Source organism: Labrus bergylta, chromosome 19 (genome assembly GCF_963930695.1).
Source record: "Labrus bergylta chromosome 19, fLabBer1.1, whole genome shotgun sequence".
In the NCBI taxonomy this organism is placed as follows: Eukaryota; Metazoa; Chordata; class Actinopteri; order Labriformes; family Labridae; genus Labrus; species Labrus bergylta.
This window is the reverse complement of record NC_089213.1, coordinates 6,915,502-6,932,474: the sequence shown is the minus strand read 5'-3', so window position 1 is coordinate 6,932,474 and position 16,973 is coordinate 6,915,502. Positions and strand designations below refer to the sequence as shown.

At 43.2% G+C, this 16,973-nt stretch overlaps 1 protein-coding gene across 7 annotated transcripts in view; it reads right to left on the bottom strand.

The window, feature by feature from the left end:
* Positions 1-1,096: 1,096 nt before the first annotated feature.
* Positions 1,097-16,973, bottom strand: part of epb41a (erythrocyte membrane protein band 4.1a) — a 48,802-nt gene continuing 32,925 nt past the window's right edge. For 6 of the 7 annotated variants that reach the window (XM_065947969.1, XM_065947973.1, XM_065947972.1 and 3 more), the window contains 5 exons: positions 12,342-12,470; positions 10,783-10,899; positions 9,948-10,028; positions 9,595-9,712; positions 1,097-2,806 (listed from right to left, as the gene is read on the bottom strand). In XM_065947969.1, the coding sequence (XP_065804041.1) occupies positions 9,614-9,712; positions 9,948-10,028; positions 10,783-10,899; positions 12,342-12,470 (426 nt within the window). In that variant the 3' untranslated portion in view covers positions 1,097-2,806; positions 9,595-9,613. The remainder of the gene's footprint in view (positions 2,807-9,594; positions 9,713-9,947; positions 10,029-10,782; positions 10,900-12,341; positions 12,471-16,973) is intronic. The other variant, XM_065947970.1, reaches the window with a different exon arrangement.

Below are 16,973 nucleotides of genomic sequence, written 5' to 3'. Positions count from 1 at the left end.
TGGCCCGACCCTTGTAACCGCTGGCCCACAAACTTTTGATTCTAAGAATACCAGTCACCAATTTACTCTTGAACCATTCTGATGCAAAAGTAAATAACAATTTTTATTTAGTCAATTTAGCTCTAATTATAAAAATATTTGGTATTTTTCTCATATTAATTTGCTCATGTTTATTCACCATGCTGGTAACTGTAAGAGTCTGCTTAATCTGATATTAATATGAGGCTGTGACAGAGCTGGAATTGTTATGATCATCTTTCTCTCCTTCTTTCTTCTCTGTGAGAAACTCTTCATCCTTAGATCTTTACTTTAGGAGCTCTCTTAAGGGCTAAGATGCTTTGTGAATAACTTTTATCTTTACCATGATCTAGTCTTTAACTTTAAGAGGAAATTTAGCTGCAGCGTGTTCCAGCTCCTCCAGCTGTCTGTCATTGTGGCTGAAACTTTTCTCTGTTCTGTTTTCGTCACGCCCTGCCGTCACTCTCGACTCTTCCGCTGATTTTTTTCCTTTGAATGCTGATTCAAGCTCGACTTTTGTTGGGATCTGATGGTTTTAAAACCGTTTTACCAAACGTGTTTTTTAGTAGAGAAAACCTGCGCTAAAATCTGTGTACAATTCAAGTGTAGCGAGCGCAGTGACAGCAGTGAAGTCGCCAGCTGAATGTGCAATCAGCACTCTGTCAATCATTCATCTGGGCCAGCGGGACAGTTATAATGTCGAGCCCTGCGTTATGTGCCCTTTTTTTGGAAGTAATTCGCCCTCGCTCGCATCTTTCTCTTTCTCCTCCATGTTGGTCGCTTATAAGAGCTAGGCTACTCAGTGGCAGGAGTGGAGTCTCCTCCGCCCATTCGTCTCTTTTTAGTCATCCAGGTCATGGTAAATTCAAAGCTTGATCCAAAGGAAACTGGAGTGGTTGAAGATCCTGAAGACATTTTACCTCTCGTCCAAAAGGCTTCTTCAGTTCTAAACTTTGGACTCTTAATATCATTTCAATCCCTCCAACCCATTTACTCCTGCGCCATCAACTCCACCATTGAGGTACTGAGACCAAGATGAGAGCAGTCAGTCGAAAAAGACAACAGACACGGAGAAAGATAGAATACAATTTCTACATTCGAGTTTATTCTGTGCATGGTGTTCTTTTATTACATGTCTCTCTGTGGTGGAAAAGTGAGGGTTCACAATAAAGAAAGAACTTTGCTTGTTTCCAACGAGAAAAGGGGGACGACAGCACAGTGAAGGAATTACAACATGTTGGAGGACTGTACAGAAGAGTGTGTTCTAAAAAAGCTTCCTGTTTGAAAATAGACAAATATAAACTACATGAGCTGTTCTAACCATGAGTCTGATGGTAATGGGCAGTGTGTACAACTGGAGGAGGATGACTGTGGCCTCCTAAACTTCTCTTTATACTGACCAAGTTAAAGTAATAGTTGGAAGATAATCAGGGTGTACCTGCCTCGTATATTAATACACTTTGCTGTCAGGGCCCTGGAGGACATTGTGCACTTGTTTTTGATGTATTGAAAGCCTCTTACACAACCTATTACCTTTGAATTTGAGACTTACAGTCCCTGAAAATATGTCTTTATTAACCTCTCAGGCGCTTGAACGGTTTTTAGACTGTCCACATTAAGTCTGGGGGAGGGGTTACTGCCCTTTGTGATGTCATGAAGGGAAAATCTCCAAACGGCCTGTTTGAGCACACATTTTCTGAAAAGTGGAGCAGGCTACAGACGGAGAGGATGGACTTTACTCATCATTGGGGGGTTTGTAGACAGACTAGGGACACATTAGTCATATAATATGTGACCTTTAAGCTCCGTCATGCTTGAGTTTCCTCTCTCTGCACGAGTACACACTGCCCATTGTGTAGAAAAGTAGAAATGTGAAACACATGAAGAAATGCTGACGATGTCATGCTTAGTGCCCTCGATATAAAATCCTGATGTTACAAAGAACTGCGCTGATCTAAAACACACAAAAAGAACACAAAGGAGGGAATAAATAAAGAATGGCTTCAGTAAACGGTTGTCTCCCCGGTCCTCAGAAAACCCCGGTCTATTGGCACGAGCACTACGACAACAACGAGAACAACTAAAACAACCAAAAGATGGAAAGATTGCACAACAAAAACCTCAACTCTGAGGAAGGTGAAGGGCTCCATAAAATCAATCTTTTTTTTATACATAAATTGAAAAAATATTTTTTCACATTGAGAGGGAAAATAAAATATTTACTGTACAAGAAATGACACCAAACTCACGCTAGAATTTGAGAGGGATCCTTGAGTTCCGACGCCACAAAAAAAATCACCCACAATCCCTTTGTCGATGCTGTTTGAAACACTCGCTTAAAAAGTTATCGGTCACCAATTCAGATGGTAAGAAAAGCTGTAGAAAAATAAAGTACCAGTAATCTCAAGATTAAAAGACCAAATGCCCTTGAAAATTTCTTTAAAATCTCCAGACAAATTGGAGAGGATTAAATCCACAAATGCTGTACTTTATTTCATTTTTTTTTCTCATTTATAAAAGATTTTTTTCTTCTTCTGTCAGTCCAGCGTTGATCTTTTGGCAGTAACTGGAACACGAGGGGATTGTGGGGAGTACTGGTAGGGTCCGTCTCCTTCTCCTGAGGGGTTACGTTCATAGTTTATGGTAGAAGCTGGTTCCCTCTGATGCGGTCTGGTGGGTTCAGGTAGAGGCAGTGCAGTCAGGTGTGATACGGGGAGGTGAGGGGGCTGCTGGAAAAATGGCATGATGGAGATACAAGAAAGGAGGGAGAGAGGTGAAGCTGAGACGTCTGAGGAGGAGAGCGAGAGAGGAAGGTGGGAAAAACAGAAAAGTGAGAAGTCATCGTTAGTGGGCAGCAAAGTGTCCTCACTTCAGAAAGAAACTCATTTGAACACAGAAGGAGAAACAGTTGATTAAAAAGATAAAAAGAGGTAAGAACATTATGAGGATGTAGCTGCAGCAGAAATATTACGTCTAAAGGCCCTGACACGCCAAGCAGATGGCAAAGAACTAGTTGCACTTGAACACACCACAAAGACTACAGCCGGCGGCCAACCACCACGTAGGTTCTGCAGTGAGAGGAAATAACTGTCCATGCCAGCAGGGGGCGGTACGAGAAAACCATTTTCACACCGCTGTCGGTCACCACTCGTATTATAGGTAGCTACTAATGAAGAATAATGTCTGATAAAAAGGTGAAAATGGCGCTGGCGTTGTCAGTCCTTGGTCTTTTAGTGGAAAAAAAAAAAGAAGAGGTTGAGGAGACAAATAAGGAGAAACCGCACTAATGGGTGAAAGCATGGATACTACAGCGACATGCTCAAGGGTCTTTACTGAACCTGAGAGGAGAGCTGGAGAGAAATGAAACCTCCCAACTGCCAATCAGAGAGATTCACACTCAGCAATTTTTTCCTTCTTCGACCAGTTCTTCCTGCAATCGCCCTGATGTCATGAGGTTGACAGTTTGCAAGCTTCTCCTAAAGATGGCCTGTCTTCTTGTACAAACTCTTTGACTGATGACGGTCCTGCACTGAGAGCTTGCAGCTGTTTTGATGGACATGTTACTCTCCTGCTCGCCTCTCTAATAAGAACGATGGGAGAAGTGTTGAATTACGAAATGCATTGATTTGAAATACGAACATCCTCCTGGCTTTGAGCTGAACTGTAGTCGTGAACTTACGATACGAGGCTAAAACACTCAAATAAAAGCGACAGTGGTAAAAATAGATCCGTCGCTGCAACTTCAAAGCCATCAATAAATCTGTAAGAGTCTGCGGCTGTTTATAGAGCGAGAGCAGTAAAATGTTTTAACGACACCGCGTCGAACTGGAGGAGTCTCAGACATTTAGATTGTATCCTGACGATTGTGAGAAAGACTTCAAACTTTACTGAACATTACAGATGTAGCGGTCAGGAGTCTCAGGCTTCACTCTGATGTAAACACATTGAAGTTGATTGAACGTGCCGGCTAAACGGAGCGGTTCATGGGACCTTTAGAGCCCTCAGCTTTGTCTCACAGGCTGGAATGGTTTGCTGACGCGCCTCTCCCAGAAGAAGAACAGAGATGTTTGCGATACAGCTGGATGTAGAAAGATATTTTTTCCCAACTGTAAACTTGTTATTACAGATTTTTCATAATTCAAAAGTTTCTCACCACACAAAGGAAGTTTTCCCGATGATTTAATGTGCAGGGACAGTTTTTCTGCGGGCGTAGGCGGCTCATTAAACCATCCGTGTGCTAATTTGTTCAGCTACAAAGTCGTTTTAATGAATTCCACCAACCTCTGCCTAATTTAACCCTGACTCACTCACCTCCCAGGCTTACTAGTAACATTAATGAGTGTGCTAACAGGCTAAAGTATAACACTTTATAATACAGTGAATGCAGCTCAACATGCTGTTTCTGGGGCAATTTGAACTTCTGATGAACTCACATGTTTGTGAATTTAAGACGGGGAAACACCAGGGTTTCTTTTGCTCATGACCTTCTGTCATCACTGCAGGTTAATAACAAGTGTTTTCACACGTGCATACAAGCTGCATGTGTGAACGCAAACTGACACATTTTTTACTCCGACGTTACCCAGAACTTCTCCTGCCTCCCCAAATATTCAGCACGAAGTCAGGGTGGGCTGATGTGAGAACGCAGCAGGAAATATTCAGGAGAATTCAAAGCGAACAGCGAGCATGTGAGGGAGTGTGAGGTGACTTTATATGCTGCAAACGGTGCACGACCAAATACTGTAGGCACACGACCGGTGTGATCTCTTTCTGCATCACTGTGTTTTCTGTTCAGCAGTTTGTTCTTCTCCACTCTTTTGGTGATGTTGTGAACAAGTTGAACTACACGTAGCATTGGTATGAAAGCAAATATTCTCATTATAGGGTCGTATAGAAGTGGTTTTAATTCCTTTTAAGTCACGTCAGGGAGAGTAAAGACAGGTAAAGTCTCCCGGTTTGAGGTGCATGTGTGAACAAGGAACGTAGGAAGATTCAGAGGCAGTGCGCCTCAAGTTTTTGTGAACGGCTTTAGTCTCGGAACAGAACAGTGTATACAGCTGTTAATTTAGAATATGACTTCCATGCAGACTCATCATCTGTCACCAATAATATCTTAATAAGAAGAAGAGAGTAACGACAGAGCAAAGGGTCAACAACCAAAAAGTTTTAAATTCGGAAAAACTTTCCGCAAATCCTGGCACACACGCAAAAAAAGTGATGCTGAGTGCCCCCTACAGGCCAGGAGGACTTCTGTTGATGATTGGATTTGCAGCACATTTGATGTAAATACAGTTTTTACTCCTTTGGCAACATGTTTTTTTTATTTGAAGCATTTTTCCGTTGTTGTATTTGTTTTGGAGTTTTGCACGTGTTTCTGAATGTGCTGCTCATATTTTCTAAATGAAGAATGTAGTTGATTCTTCGCCCGTGTCAGTACTGAATAATAATGTTGCTGGTTAACATACGTGAAACTATGCAGCATGTAGCTGTACTTTCCTGCAGTTGAATTCTCTGGCACAGATTTAAAAATCAAGCCCTCAGGTATTGGCTGATTTCACACCTTTCCTGCCTGCCAAACAGCGCTGAGGGCTTATACACACAGTCAAACAGGCAGGCTGGGAGGTGGGGTCGCTGTGTTTACATACCACCCTGTCAGACGACTAAACAGCCCCAGACTCGGGCCCGGACCCTCTAACATCACGTAAACAGGGCACAATGAAAACCACATGGGCAGAGGTAATGAACACGACTCAAAGAGCCCACAGTTTCATGTTTAAACACACACACAGACACAGACACACACACACACACACACATTGCATGGTGAGTGATGCAGCACAATTATATTCACAGACTGATGTGGTTGTTTTTGGCCTCCATCTTTACATCTTTCTGATTGTTTTAATTGAGTGATATATCTTCTGATATCAAAGGTTCATCCAGACGATTTCCTTTTACCCCTTTAGTCACGTCTTCCTGTTATCTTTAACTTCTTCTAAATCAAAGACACATTTACAAAGACTTTGTAAATAGTAAAGAGTTTGCGACCACAGCCATGATGACTTCATCGTCCGATTCATGGCTCCACATCTGACTTTGATAAAAATCTTTTATCACACAGAAAACATCAAGAAGGTTTTTTTTTTTTCATACAAACTCTACGGTGAAATTACCAGAAATTAACCTCCAAAGATCCCTCTGAATATGTTTCAAAAAAGGGCGAGTGACAAATGCTTCTTGTGTTTCTGACTTCAGTCAGTGTAGGGTCACATGCTCAGTTAAGTTAAGTTAAGTGGAGCCTCGATTAGGTCGTTTAATCCGACAACTCTCCTTGTCCCGGTATATAAAAGCAGTGGGGGAGAAGTCAGACTCCGCTACAGTGGGCAGCGACGTCCCTCCTCTCAGCTTCTTCCTATCTGACATTCTTCCAGCTGACGTTTCACATCACATACCAACGAATGGACAAACAAGTGAACAAGCAGCAAACTGATTTCCTTCCATCTGTGTACTTCAATGTGTTTAACTCCTTCAGCCGACACAACATAAACCAAGTCTCCAAAAATGTTCAATATATCAGCGCTGGTATTCTGGCTTCAATTCTATAAACGGAGGAGCGCTGTCCTTTTTAATATACAGTCAAAGTCACGACTGAGGAGGAACTACATGGATAAATCTGGGTATGTATATAAAACCTGTACGGGGGAATTATTTGATAAAACCTTTAAAAACTTCTTGTGCCAAAAACAGTCTGTTGTTTTTATGGTTTTCTTTTATAATACAGTGTCTTGTGTATTATCCGCAAGAAATAAGCTGCCCACCACCATCGGACTGTTGTCCCCACAACCACCGCCGTCCTCATTCATGCACTGCCTGCTCCGACCTCCACCTCAGCGCGAAGGAAGTGTGGACAGCAGGAACATGAGGAATACAAAAGAGAAATCCTTCCTGCATATTATCCCATGTGCTCTTTTGGAAAGGGTCTCCAGATAACACTTGTTATGAACTGACGCTATGCAACTAATGATTGATTGATTGATTGATAAAAACTTCTTTAACAACGATAACAGAAGGAATGCTGATCTAACAATCCTGAGCCTGCAGCCCAGATGTTTGACATGAAGCTGCTTTTTTCACCATCAGCAAAGACCAGTGTTACATCACTGCACTGTCCTCTGACACACTTCTTAAGATCTGTTCTTTTCCCCCACCGCTCTCACACAGTTGTAATTTGTAATTTAGGGGGTTGTAAATTACAGCTATAAAACATCCAACAATCCAAACAGTTTCAGTCTGTAGTCGGAATGACCCGCTGTGTAAGCTGCCGCTTCAGAGCCATGAAGAAAGAAACAATTCCTGGTGAAATAAACGTGATTTGTGAGCTAATTGATATGTTTTTAAAGGCGTGCATAGATTGATGCACTAGCTCAGAGGTTCCCAAAGCGGGGGTCGAGACCCCACTGGGAGGGGGGACACGACATGCCTTCCAAAAACAAATAAAAATGATTTAAATTGCATATTTGACCCATTATTGTGAAATAGTAGTAACATGACTGTAATGTAGGTAACTGTTGTGCTATATGTTTCATTATTTGAAGGCTGCTGTATTCTTTAGTGTTGTTCTGAGGTCAGTGTTTGGATCGGCCTGTTAGTGCGTGCTGCCGTGTGCCACATTAATCCCTTTAACCTCTTCCAGGGACAGAGGGGGTCCCCAGTCTGTTGCATCGTTAGTTTGGGGGTCGCTAGGTGAAAAGTTTGGGAGCCCTGATACATTAAGCGTTTTAAGACTGTGACGGAGGCATTTGAATACTGTTGTCGGTTTAGGAACACATTTAAAGAAGTGAATGATAATGTGGGCATGCTGATAAAAATACACCTGAGATAATCTGTTCCTGAAAATATTGTCTCTGTAACATGACTCAGCGATCCTTTTTTGTAATAATTAATATAGTGGGAAGCGGAGTAGGTGATGCAACAGGCAACACAAATCCTGCTGAATAGAAAATACACCTCTGTTAACGTGTGTCCTCTTTGCGTTTGATGCAATGGGGAGAAAGCCTTATCTTGCAGGGAATGACTCACTAACTTTGACTCCATCCTGCAGCGTCTGTTTGATAAATACGTCTCGTGTGTTCGGGGCAGAACGCGTGAAAAATCTGGAGAATAGGATTAGTAAATCTGGCCCCGCAGAGCTTTGTCGCTTTCTCAGAGTAAATAGCTGCAGATCAAGTAGGGATTCTTAGTGGAAACATCAGAACCAGAGGGCAGACATGCTGCTTTAACCGTCAAAGACGACCCAGGGAGAAGTCACAGAGTGATTCACAGCACAGACTGCGGGCTGGAGAGCGAAGAATACTTGCGACGCGCTCACGTGAACATGATAGCTATCTCAAGTCCCCTGTGTCTTTTCAACACATCAGCTGTGCACATCTTCTTAAATTAACTACACAGGATGCAGTATAAACATGAACAGTAGGGGCAGTGTGGAAGGCAGAGGGGATGTGACGGAGTCAACACAACTGCAGGAATAACGATGGCAGAACGTTTTGAACACAAGCAGATAATAAAATAAATATACGATGTGCAATGAAGCAAAAAAATTGTGAAAACAAACTCAACAATAAATTAGGCAATGAAACGTGTATTTGGAATCAGCACAAACTACGCGTGCCCAAACTGCCCCGCCATCCTCAACAGACCCGGCCTCTGCCCATGTAGACACCTCCCACCTCACAACACGGCCCCCCCCCCCCCCAAACACAACTATGTGGGCAGCAAGAGAAAGGACACCACCGGGCTGCCAAGCAGGAACATCATCATGATCATTGAAAAGGCATTAAGACGAAGAGAAGGCTATCCCTGCATGAATAAACAGAAGAGCTCTGCCCTTAACTACAGCATGTGTCAGACAGAAACGCTGAGCAGAGGCCTGTTTCTCTCTCTCACTGTGTCACAATCATCCATTTAAAGTAAAACAGCAATATACTACTGAGAAAATAAACCCTGATAATGTGATCGTAAGACTTCAGATTTGTTCAGTTTTGCGATGTGAATGTTTTTTTTTAGCATGCATCTCCATGAGTTTCCTTATTTTCATATCCGTACAGCTCTGATTTCTTTTTGTGTGTTATCAGCATCTTCTGTTGATAGTTTGATAGGAGGAGTCAGACAGGATGGAAGTGTGTGACTTGGCAACACTCACCACTCTGCAAATGTTCACGTGGACGTGCATGATAAGACCGGGCGCAGCTACGAGTCTGACGTCAGGCTCTCAGTCAGGCTCGCTGCATTCAGGGTAAAATCAAGGCAAGACATCGGCAAAGTCAGATGTACGAGATAAAACCTTTTTTATTGAAGCTCAGCTGGTGCTGTCGGCTCCTGGGGGGGGTCACGGGACGGTTTAGCTGTCACAAGTTTCTTCTGTGCATTTTCGAAATAATACTATCCTTTTCCGTCCGCACTTTTGGCCTTTTCATGAGATCCTTTCATTGTAGAGGAAGTATTCTTTTCGCATTGTTGTGAATTGTCTCGTGGAGAATGAGTGGTGAAGACGATGGGTGGGGGTGGGGGGGCACTCACCTTTAAAGGATCCGTCGTCTTACTCGGGGGAGATCTCTGTTTCCTGGTGCACCACCACTTTGGTAACAGACATGTCAGGGTGCTGCTCCTTCGCCTCTTTGATAGCCTGAGCCAGAGCCTGAAGACAAAAAACACGTTTACAAGAACATGATTAATGAGTTTAATTAAAACGACTTTCAACAGATTTATTTCTGCGAGTCTCCATGGGGCAAATTAAGCATTAAGATAACTCCATCCTGTCCTATCAGGTGCGTCTGTAGTAATAGAAGAGCCGCCACAGTGTCTCTGTTCTGGCAGGCTTTCAGGAAAACAACACAGCTATAAACTCCCGCTCATCGTTTTGTGTCTCTCACCTTGTCGTGGTCGATCTCAGTGTCTCCGGTGATCACGATTCTCTTCTCGATGCGAGTCTCGGAGATTCCTCCTTTCACCGTCTGTAAGAGAGAGACATCCCACAAGCTCAAATAAAAGCTCACCATCCACACACACACACACACACACAAAAAGATAGATTTTCTATCATCCCTCTGACAGAATTTTAAAGGAGAACTGATTTCACTACAACAGGACGGCCCTGCCTGATAGAGGTTTCCTATCCTAAAGGTAATCCCTTAAACACACAGTTTGGGTGCTGATAGCCGATTATGTCACTCGACTGAGGCTATAGTCCTAATCACAGGAGCCATGGGTTCAAATCCGACCTCGGCCCTTTGCTGCATGTCATCCCTCCACTCTCTCCTCCCAACACTTCCTGTCTATCTTCAGCTGTCCTGTCCACTAAAGATAAAAAGGCCCCGAAAAACCCTTTATGAAAAACACAGTTCAGTGATGTGATTTTAAGTTTTAGTTTTAAAGACACAGAGATCAACGGGATGAAAAACACAGGTCGAACGTTATGATTCTGTTCATGTCAGGGAGACATGGATGGTGATGTGATTTGCGCTTTTGGCGCAACACTCACGTAAAAACAAATATCAAAACAGTAATAAACAAACAGCGGCTTTAATAATAAGAAGTGGGCAATGCTTTAAATCACTCTCCTGGAGGAGACTTAAAGAGTGAGTCCTGAAGGTTCAATAACACCAGCACGAGTGATTGAAAGCAGGGCGCCGTCACCGCATGGCAGTAATTTACTGTATTGATCGGTATCGACCGGCAGGGGAAGGGCTGTTAGGGCAGTGAACAGACCTTGGTGATCTGGGTGGTGGTGGTGGTGCTGATAGTCTCGGAGGTGATGGTCTGGGCACTCAGCAGCACTCCTGAGTCCCTCTCTGCCAGCGTGTCCACCGGCTGCGGGAGAGAAACCTTTTAAGTGTTAGTCGAGAACCTCAAAGAAAATCAGTTCAACAAAAATCACTGATTTATCTGATTTATTGCTTATCTGTGTGATGATACCTCAAATGTGCCTTCTAGTCTTTTCACATATGTATCTGAAAACTTTCTTTTTTTTTGCAAAGTCCTACCGCTGAAGAACGGTTAATGCTTCCTTTGAGTACGAAAATAGAAAAGAAACTAAACGATATAAGTGTCACTTCTGTTACAGCAACAATGTCCCTGGTAGGTTGTATTGCATGACTGTCAAGCTAGTAAGGGGGCGGGCCTTCCTGCCTGATCGTACGGCCAAAGGCTGGGGAGCTACCATCTTGATTAGCTGAGGTGGGCAGGTGTGCAAGGGAGGACAAATCTTTGGGACTGTGAGATGCTTTGTGGGAGTTTGGACAAGAGACTGTGTGTTTCCAGTTTTTCTTTGAAATAAAGTCTGAGTTATTGTCACATGGCCTCAGATCCTACACGGAGGAGAACGCGTTGGAACCGAGCAGAGTGAGCTGGTACAGAGAGCGACGTGTCACGGTGTAGAAATAAGGCTGCAACAGGTAAGGTCAGTCCCCCTTACCTTAATCAGCAGCCGCAAGCAGTTATGCCATGGGCGGCAGACGCCTGAAAGCCCTAGACAAGGATAATCCCAGGGTTGTCTTTGTCGTGACACCACCCGCATACTCCCAAGCATCCTTCACTTCGGGAAGGTGTTTGTAAAATGCATCCACTAGAGGGAGCTGTCTCGCACTGACCTCCTCTTCTCCTTTGCTGCCGTCCAACTGACATTCAGTTCCCGTCCGATCTCCGGCCCGGCTGTTCTGTTGTAGTTGTCTTTTCATGTTGCTGTTTATATTCATCACCAGCTCGTACAACCTTTCCTAAAAGAGTGTCCTCCATTTTTCTAAAGTGTTCTTCTTCGCTGTGTTTTGCTGGACTGGCTTGAAATGGTGACTACACTGCTACTACGGCTTTAAGAAAACAAGCATGAATACAGACGAGATGAAAGCACAGTACGGAAAGAAGGCTTCATCTGTATTCGCGAGCATGTCAGCCGGAGGGCATGACTGAGCCTTTTTTTCTCACTCACACAATCACAGCTGTTGACTACCATGCAAGATGTTGGCCTAACTGTTTGGAGACATTTTGCGTTCAGTGTCTCGCTCAAAGACACTCGAGCAAGAGACGAGACGAAGCTCCGACGACCAGCTCGACCACCTGAACTGAAATCAGCCATAAATGACCCAAACTTGCCCCTCATTTCATCTTATTAGCAGAACTCAGCACAGGTTAAAAAAACAACTTCATATTGCATGCAAGGTCGAGCTCTTCAGACCTCTTACCTGAGTTGAATCAAAGCCTGCAGGTAAAAGTGAAACACAATATGTTACATGTCATGTTTATCCACATGCAGTTCCCAGAAGTCCCCTCACCTGTGCCGACTCGTACGTGATGGTCTTGGTCTCGGTGTGAACTAAGGGGACGTCCTTGTAGATGACGCTCTCTCTCAGAGAGTTGGTGACGTCTGAGATGGTGATTTTCTGCGTCTTTAGGACAGGAGACTGCAGGGATCAGATCAAACAGTCAGCTACCGACTCTCTGAGGGACGTATCAATGCATAACATCGCTCACATGTCAGCTGTCATCAAACCACTCACACCACTCAGACGCTGAAGTTAAAGCCTGATTTACACTTCTGCGTCAAATCTACGCTGTAACTACTCCGTCTGTCTGCGTAGCTCTGCAGTATTTCACATACAAACACGAGGAGGTTACATCACCTGTACCGCAACATTCTCTGCCTGTTTGTGAACAGGATCGTTCAGATCGTAAATATCGAGCAGTTCGTTGACTTTGCCGCAGTTATTGTACAGAAGAAAAGAGAGGAGACGTCAGAGGAGGAATGTACGGCTGAATCAGCTCAAGAAGAAGACGGGGGAATTCTTTGCGTTACTTACAGTAGGCCACACATAGGCGGGTCTTTTTGAAAATAGGTTTTTCATACCCACTTAAACGGCGTTTTAGGTCACTGAAAACGCACCATTTGTAAAACTCCTTCCAGGGTGAAGATGTTCAGAAACTCTGTTTAAGGTTTTTCTGTAGAGACGGGGGAAAAATTGTTTTGTTCTTGTAACGCCACGCTGAGCGCCGGTTTCTCCTCCGTTTCACATCATTGTGCGACGCTGTCACTTTTGTTTTCATAAGATTAGTGCGATGTCACCTGAATGGACAACTTTGTAAATGAAATGATCGTTGTAGAGGAATAGCGAGAAAATGTTAGCATGTCAAGGACATCGTTGTTGACTTGGCGTTCTCATGATAGCCGTTTTGCGTTTTCATGTAGACGAAGATGTTTTTGAGAACTCAGCGTGTGTGGACAGGATTCATTTTTGAGACGGAGGAAAACCTCTGTTTGAAAAAATACACGCTTAATGTACGTGTGGACTAGACCTTGAAGTCATGGACGAGGTAATGCACGTCTGATCATTTCGGATGGCGGTATGTAGAATTGACGGATTGGTTTGCCGTCTGCAACCACTGATGTAACCACACCAGAGGACACACAACACCAACCAGAGGACTAATCACAGGGCTTCTGGTCTTCATTGTTTTGATGCATAAATTGCTTTTGGAGGAGGTGCACATCAGGTCTCTGTTGATACAGGGCTACGAGAACCTGCAGTGTGTGCTGCGATGTAGATACGACACAGAAGTATAAATCAGACTCAAGGCTTCACATGTTTGTGTATCAGAGTTTTTCAGGTGAATTTGGTTTGGCTGTTCAAAAACATAAATATATAAAACATTTCTCCGCTCAGCACTACTTCACTCTACACAATGAGGTTTACGATTTATCTACTGGGAAAAATAGAACTGCTTCAATTTGAGTTTTTGCAGTGCATAGAAAACAGAGAATCAATGTAACCTCCAGTCAGACTTAAGCACAATAACGTTTAGATGATGTCGTTGGAGCTCACAGGTCTGCAGCAGTCTGCATGCACAGAACTAACACACTGACCAACAGATGTCCATCCCTTCTCAAGGCTTGGCTAACCATATCCCACATAGAAGAGAGCTACATCAGCGTTGCAGGTTAGAATAGACAATGACCCGAGCAATAAGAAACACAACCTCATGAAAAAGCCAACATGTTACAACCACTGAGGTCTTCATCAGGTCACGCACAGAGCTTGTATTTTTTGAAGACCTCAATGACATCATTAACATGTTGGCTTTTGAATGTTTTAGTAAAGATCTTTCAGTATTTCCTTCATCATTGTTACATGGTTCATGCTTGGAGTGCCTGGTTCCCCACTTTGTGTGCAACATACCCAGTCGAGGCCTGTGAAGGCTGTTTCGTCCTGAGCCGGGGATCCGGCCTGAAGATTTCTGCCTTTTAATAAGGCAGTTTTTTCTTACCAATGTAACTTTTGCTGCTTTGCTAAAGTGCTCATGATGGACAGGCCGGATCTTTGTAATATAGCAATAAGTAAGGTCTTTTACCTGCTTTTTGTAACATAACAATGAGTAAGGTCTTTTACCTGCTTTTTGTAAAGTGTCTTGAGATAACACTTGTTTTGAGTTGATGCTATACAAATAAAAATTGATTAATTGATTGATTGACTTTAAACATCAAACACGTTGCATCTTCTTTTCCTGACGGTGGACCAAAGCATCTACCATCAAATTCATGCAAACAGAACTCCACCTTTCATTTTGACAAGAATATTTATATATATAGTCAAATGAACACATGTGATTCGATGCATTTATTATTTTATACGACCTATAACACACCTTACTGCAGCTTTCAATGAACACTGTAAAAGTTTAAACATACAGAGAGAGAAATCCGACGGCTGGAAGACAGAAAGTCCATCAGTTGATGTTTTAACAACGTAAAGGTTGCTCTAAGATCACAGTGAAAAGTTCAGGCCTACAGAAAGAGAATTACACAAGGATCCATGACATTAAACCAGCAGGACACAAAGATTCAGCATGCACAAGTTGTTGTTGTTTTTTTATAGATATATATGGTGTTCAATAGCAGTGTTGTAAAAGTAATGCTCCAGTTCAGTCCCAGCCAAATATCAAGGGGTAAACATTATACTCTCCCAGAGTTCATCAACACCCAGATGGTCATCATCTCCTGTCATTGGTGTAAAGGCTCTGAGCTGTGTCTACACCGCGGTGACAACATTCATAGAATCGTCCAAGAGCCTTCAAATGGTGAGTCACATAGTAACTGTTTAAAGCCGCTGTTATAGCGTTAGCATTTAGCATAAGAGAGGAAAAAAACCTTTGTTCCATAATGTCCACATTTATTTCCATCTCTAAGGACGCACTCACACTAGGCCACCCGTACCATGCCCAAGCACACTTCACCCTTAAAGTCCAGTTTGTTTGACGAGTGTGAGTGCTCCATACCGTGCTGAAGCTTGGTACACTTCCTCGGCCCTGGCAAGCTTGAAAGGTGTGCTTCAGCACGGTACAGATCATGCACAAGCACGGGTACACAACGTGGACAGCCTTCTATGATCTAGAAATTTTCTGGAGTCTTCTGTCCGTATCTGACTAACATGACTCAAAATAAGCCACAAAGTCGATAAGTAGCTCTCATGTTCTCTGTGTTGTTCTCCAATGTGCAGATGCGGACCCGACAGCCCGTTCCTTTTTTTTTTTGCCTCAAGTCTTTCTGTCTTGTAAACTGAGCACGCTTCATGATCATATAAAGCCATGTATAAGTTGAATGAGGACATTATGTAGAAGAGGACACTGTGCTCAAGCCCTGTAAGTCCTGGAGCAGTGTGAGTGCAGGCAAGCGGGGGAATGGGGGGGGGGGGGGGGGGGTAATCGCACTTAAGTACGGTACGGGACGAGACAACTTTGCCTGGTGTGAGTGCGCCTTAAAGCCAGCACCAGGACAAGTTCATCTTTATCTTTTGTGTCTTGCTGCTTTTTCTCCTTATATTTGATCTGCAAACTTTTTTAACACTAAATGCATCACGGCCTCTAACTGAGACCTTTATCTGTCAAAACGTGCCCGGCTAGTAAAAGGGGCGGGGCCTTCAATTGGGATGGGCCTTTTTTTTAAAAGTTTTACAGGAAGTAGGTTTTGGGAACACATTTGGTCTTATTTGGTGAATAATGCAAAGAATGCAGCGTTCACAGCTGTGTGTACTGCTTAGACAGAGCGTCTTTCATGAAGCTGTTTATATTAAAGGTTAATGAAAAGTGGATGTGTTGACTGCTTATAAAGTGGGCTCTCTCTTTTTGGACTCTTTGTTCTCTTCAAAAGGTCAGCACTGCCAGTTTGACAGCACAAACGAGCACGCCAAGGATCACCAGGTTGGCGTCTGTTCAGATCTCCTGTCTCTGAAACAGGATATGGGATAATTTCATTAAAAGAACTGAACAGTCCGATCCTTCGCTGCAGCGGCTCCAACATGAGTCACAGACCTTTGGGCAGCATTTTAAAAAAAGCTCAGTCGGAGAAAAGTTGCATAATGTAACTGACAGACCACTAAAGCCGTCAACAATCATGCAACAAACCAGCAGTGAAGTCATGTAAACAAGTACACGGTGCCTTAAGAAGTGCAACAGTTTCATTTAAGGCCTTTGAAGGACAGTATTGGGCTGATTGGTTCTAAAAGGTATCACATATTTATATCAGATATAATTTTATTCATCCAACTGCACACTGGATCTTGTTGTCCGATGAATCCACAGCTCAGCTGATTCACTTCACAGTTCAGTAGTGAGTTGATTTGATTTTTTTTTATGGGTTTAAACAATGTTATTTCTGTTCTGGCCCATGGAAACCTTTCCAGACTGAGTTAAATCCAAATCACATTTTTTATGTAACTGTTGTCCTGCATATCGAAAATCGTCTTTCTCATCAACCCAGGCAGCAACAGCTCACTATGAACTTTACCTTTAATTACTGTCTGTAAAGCAAATGCTGCTCATGTCAACTTTATCCTCTGGAAGACTCCAAGACATCGTCACATTGCACAAAAACTCCTGAAAATCCTGATATTTCCAGGAGGAGCCGTATGTGTGAA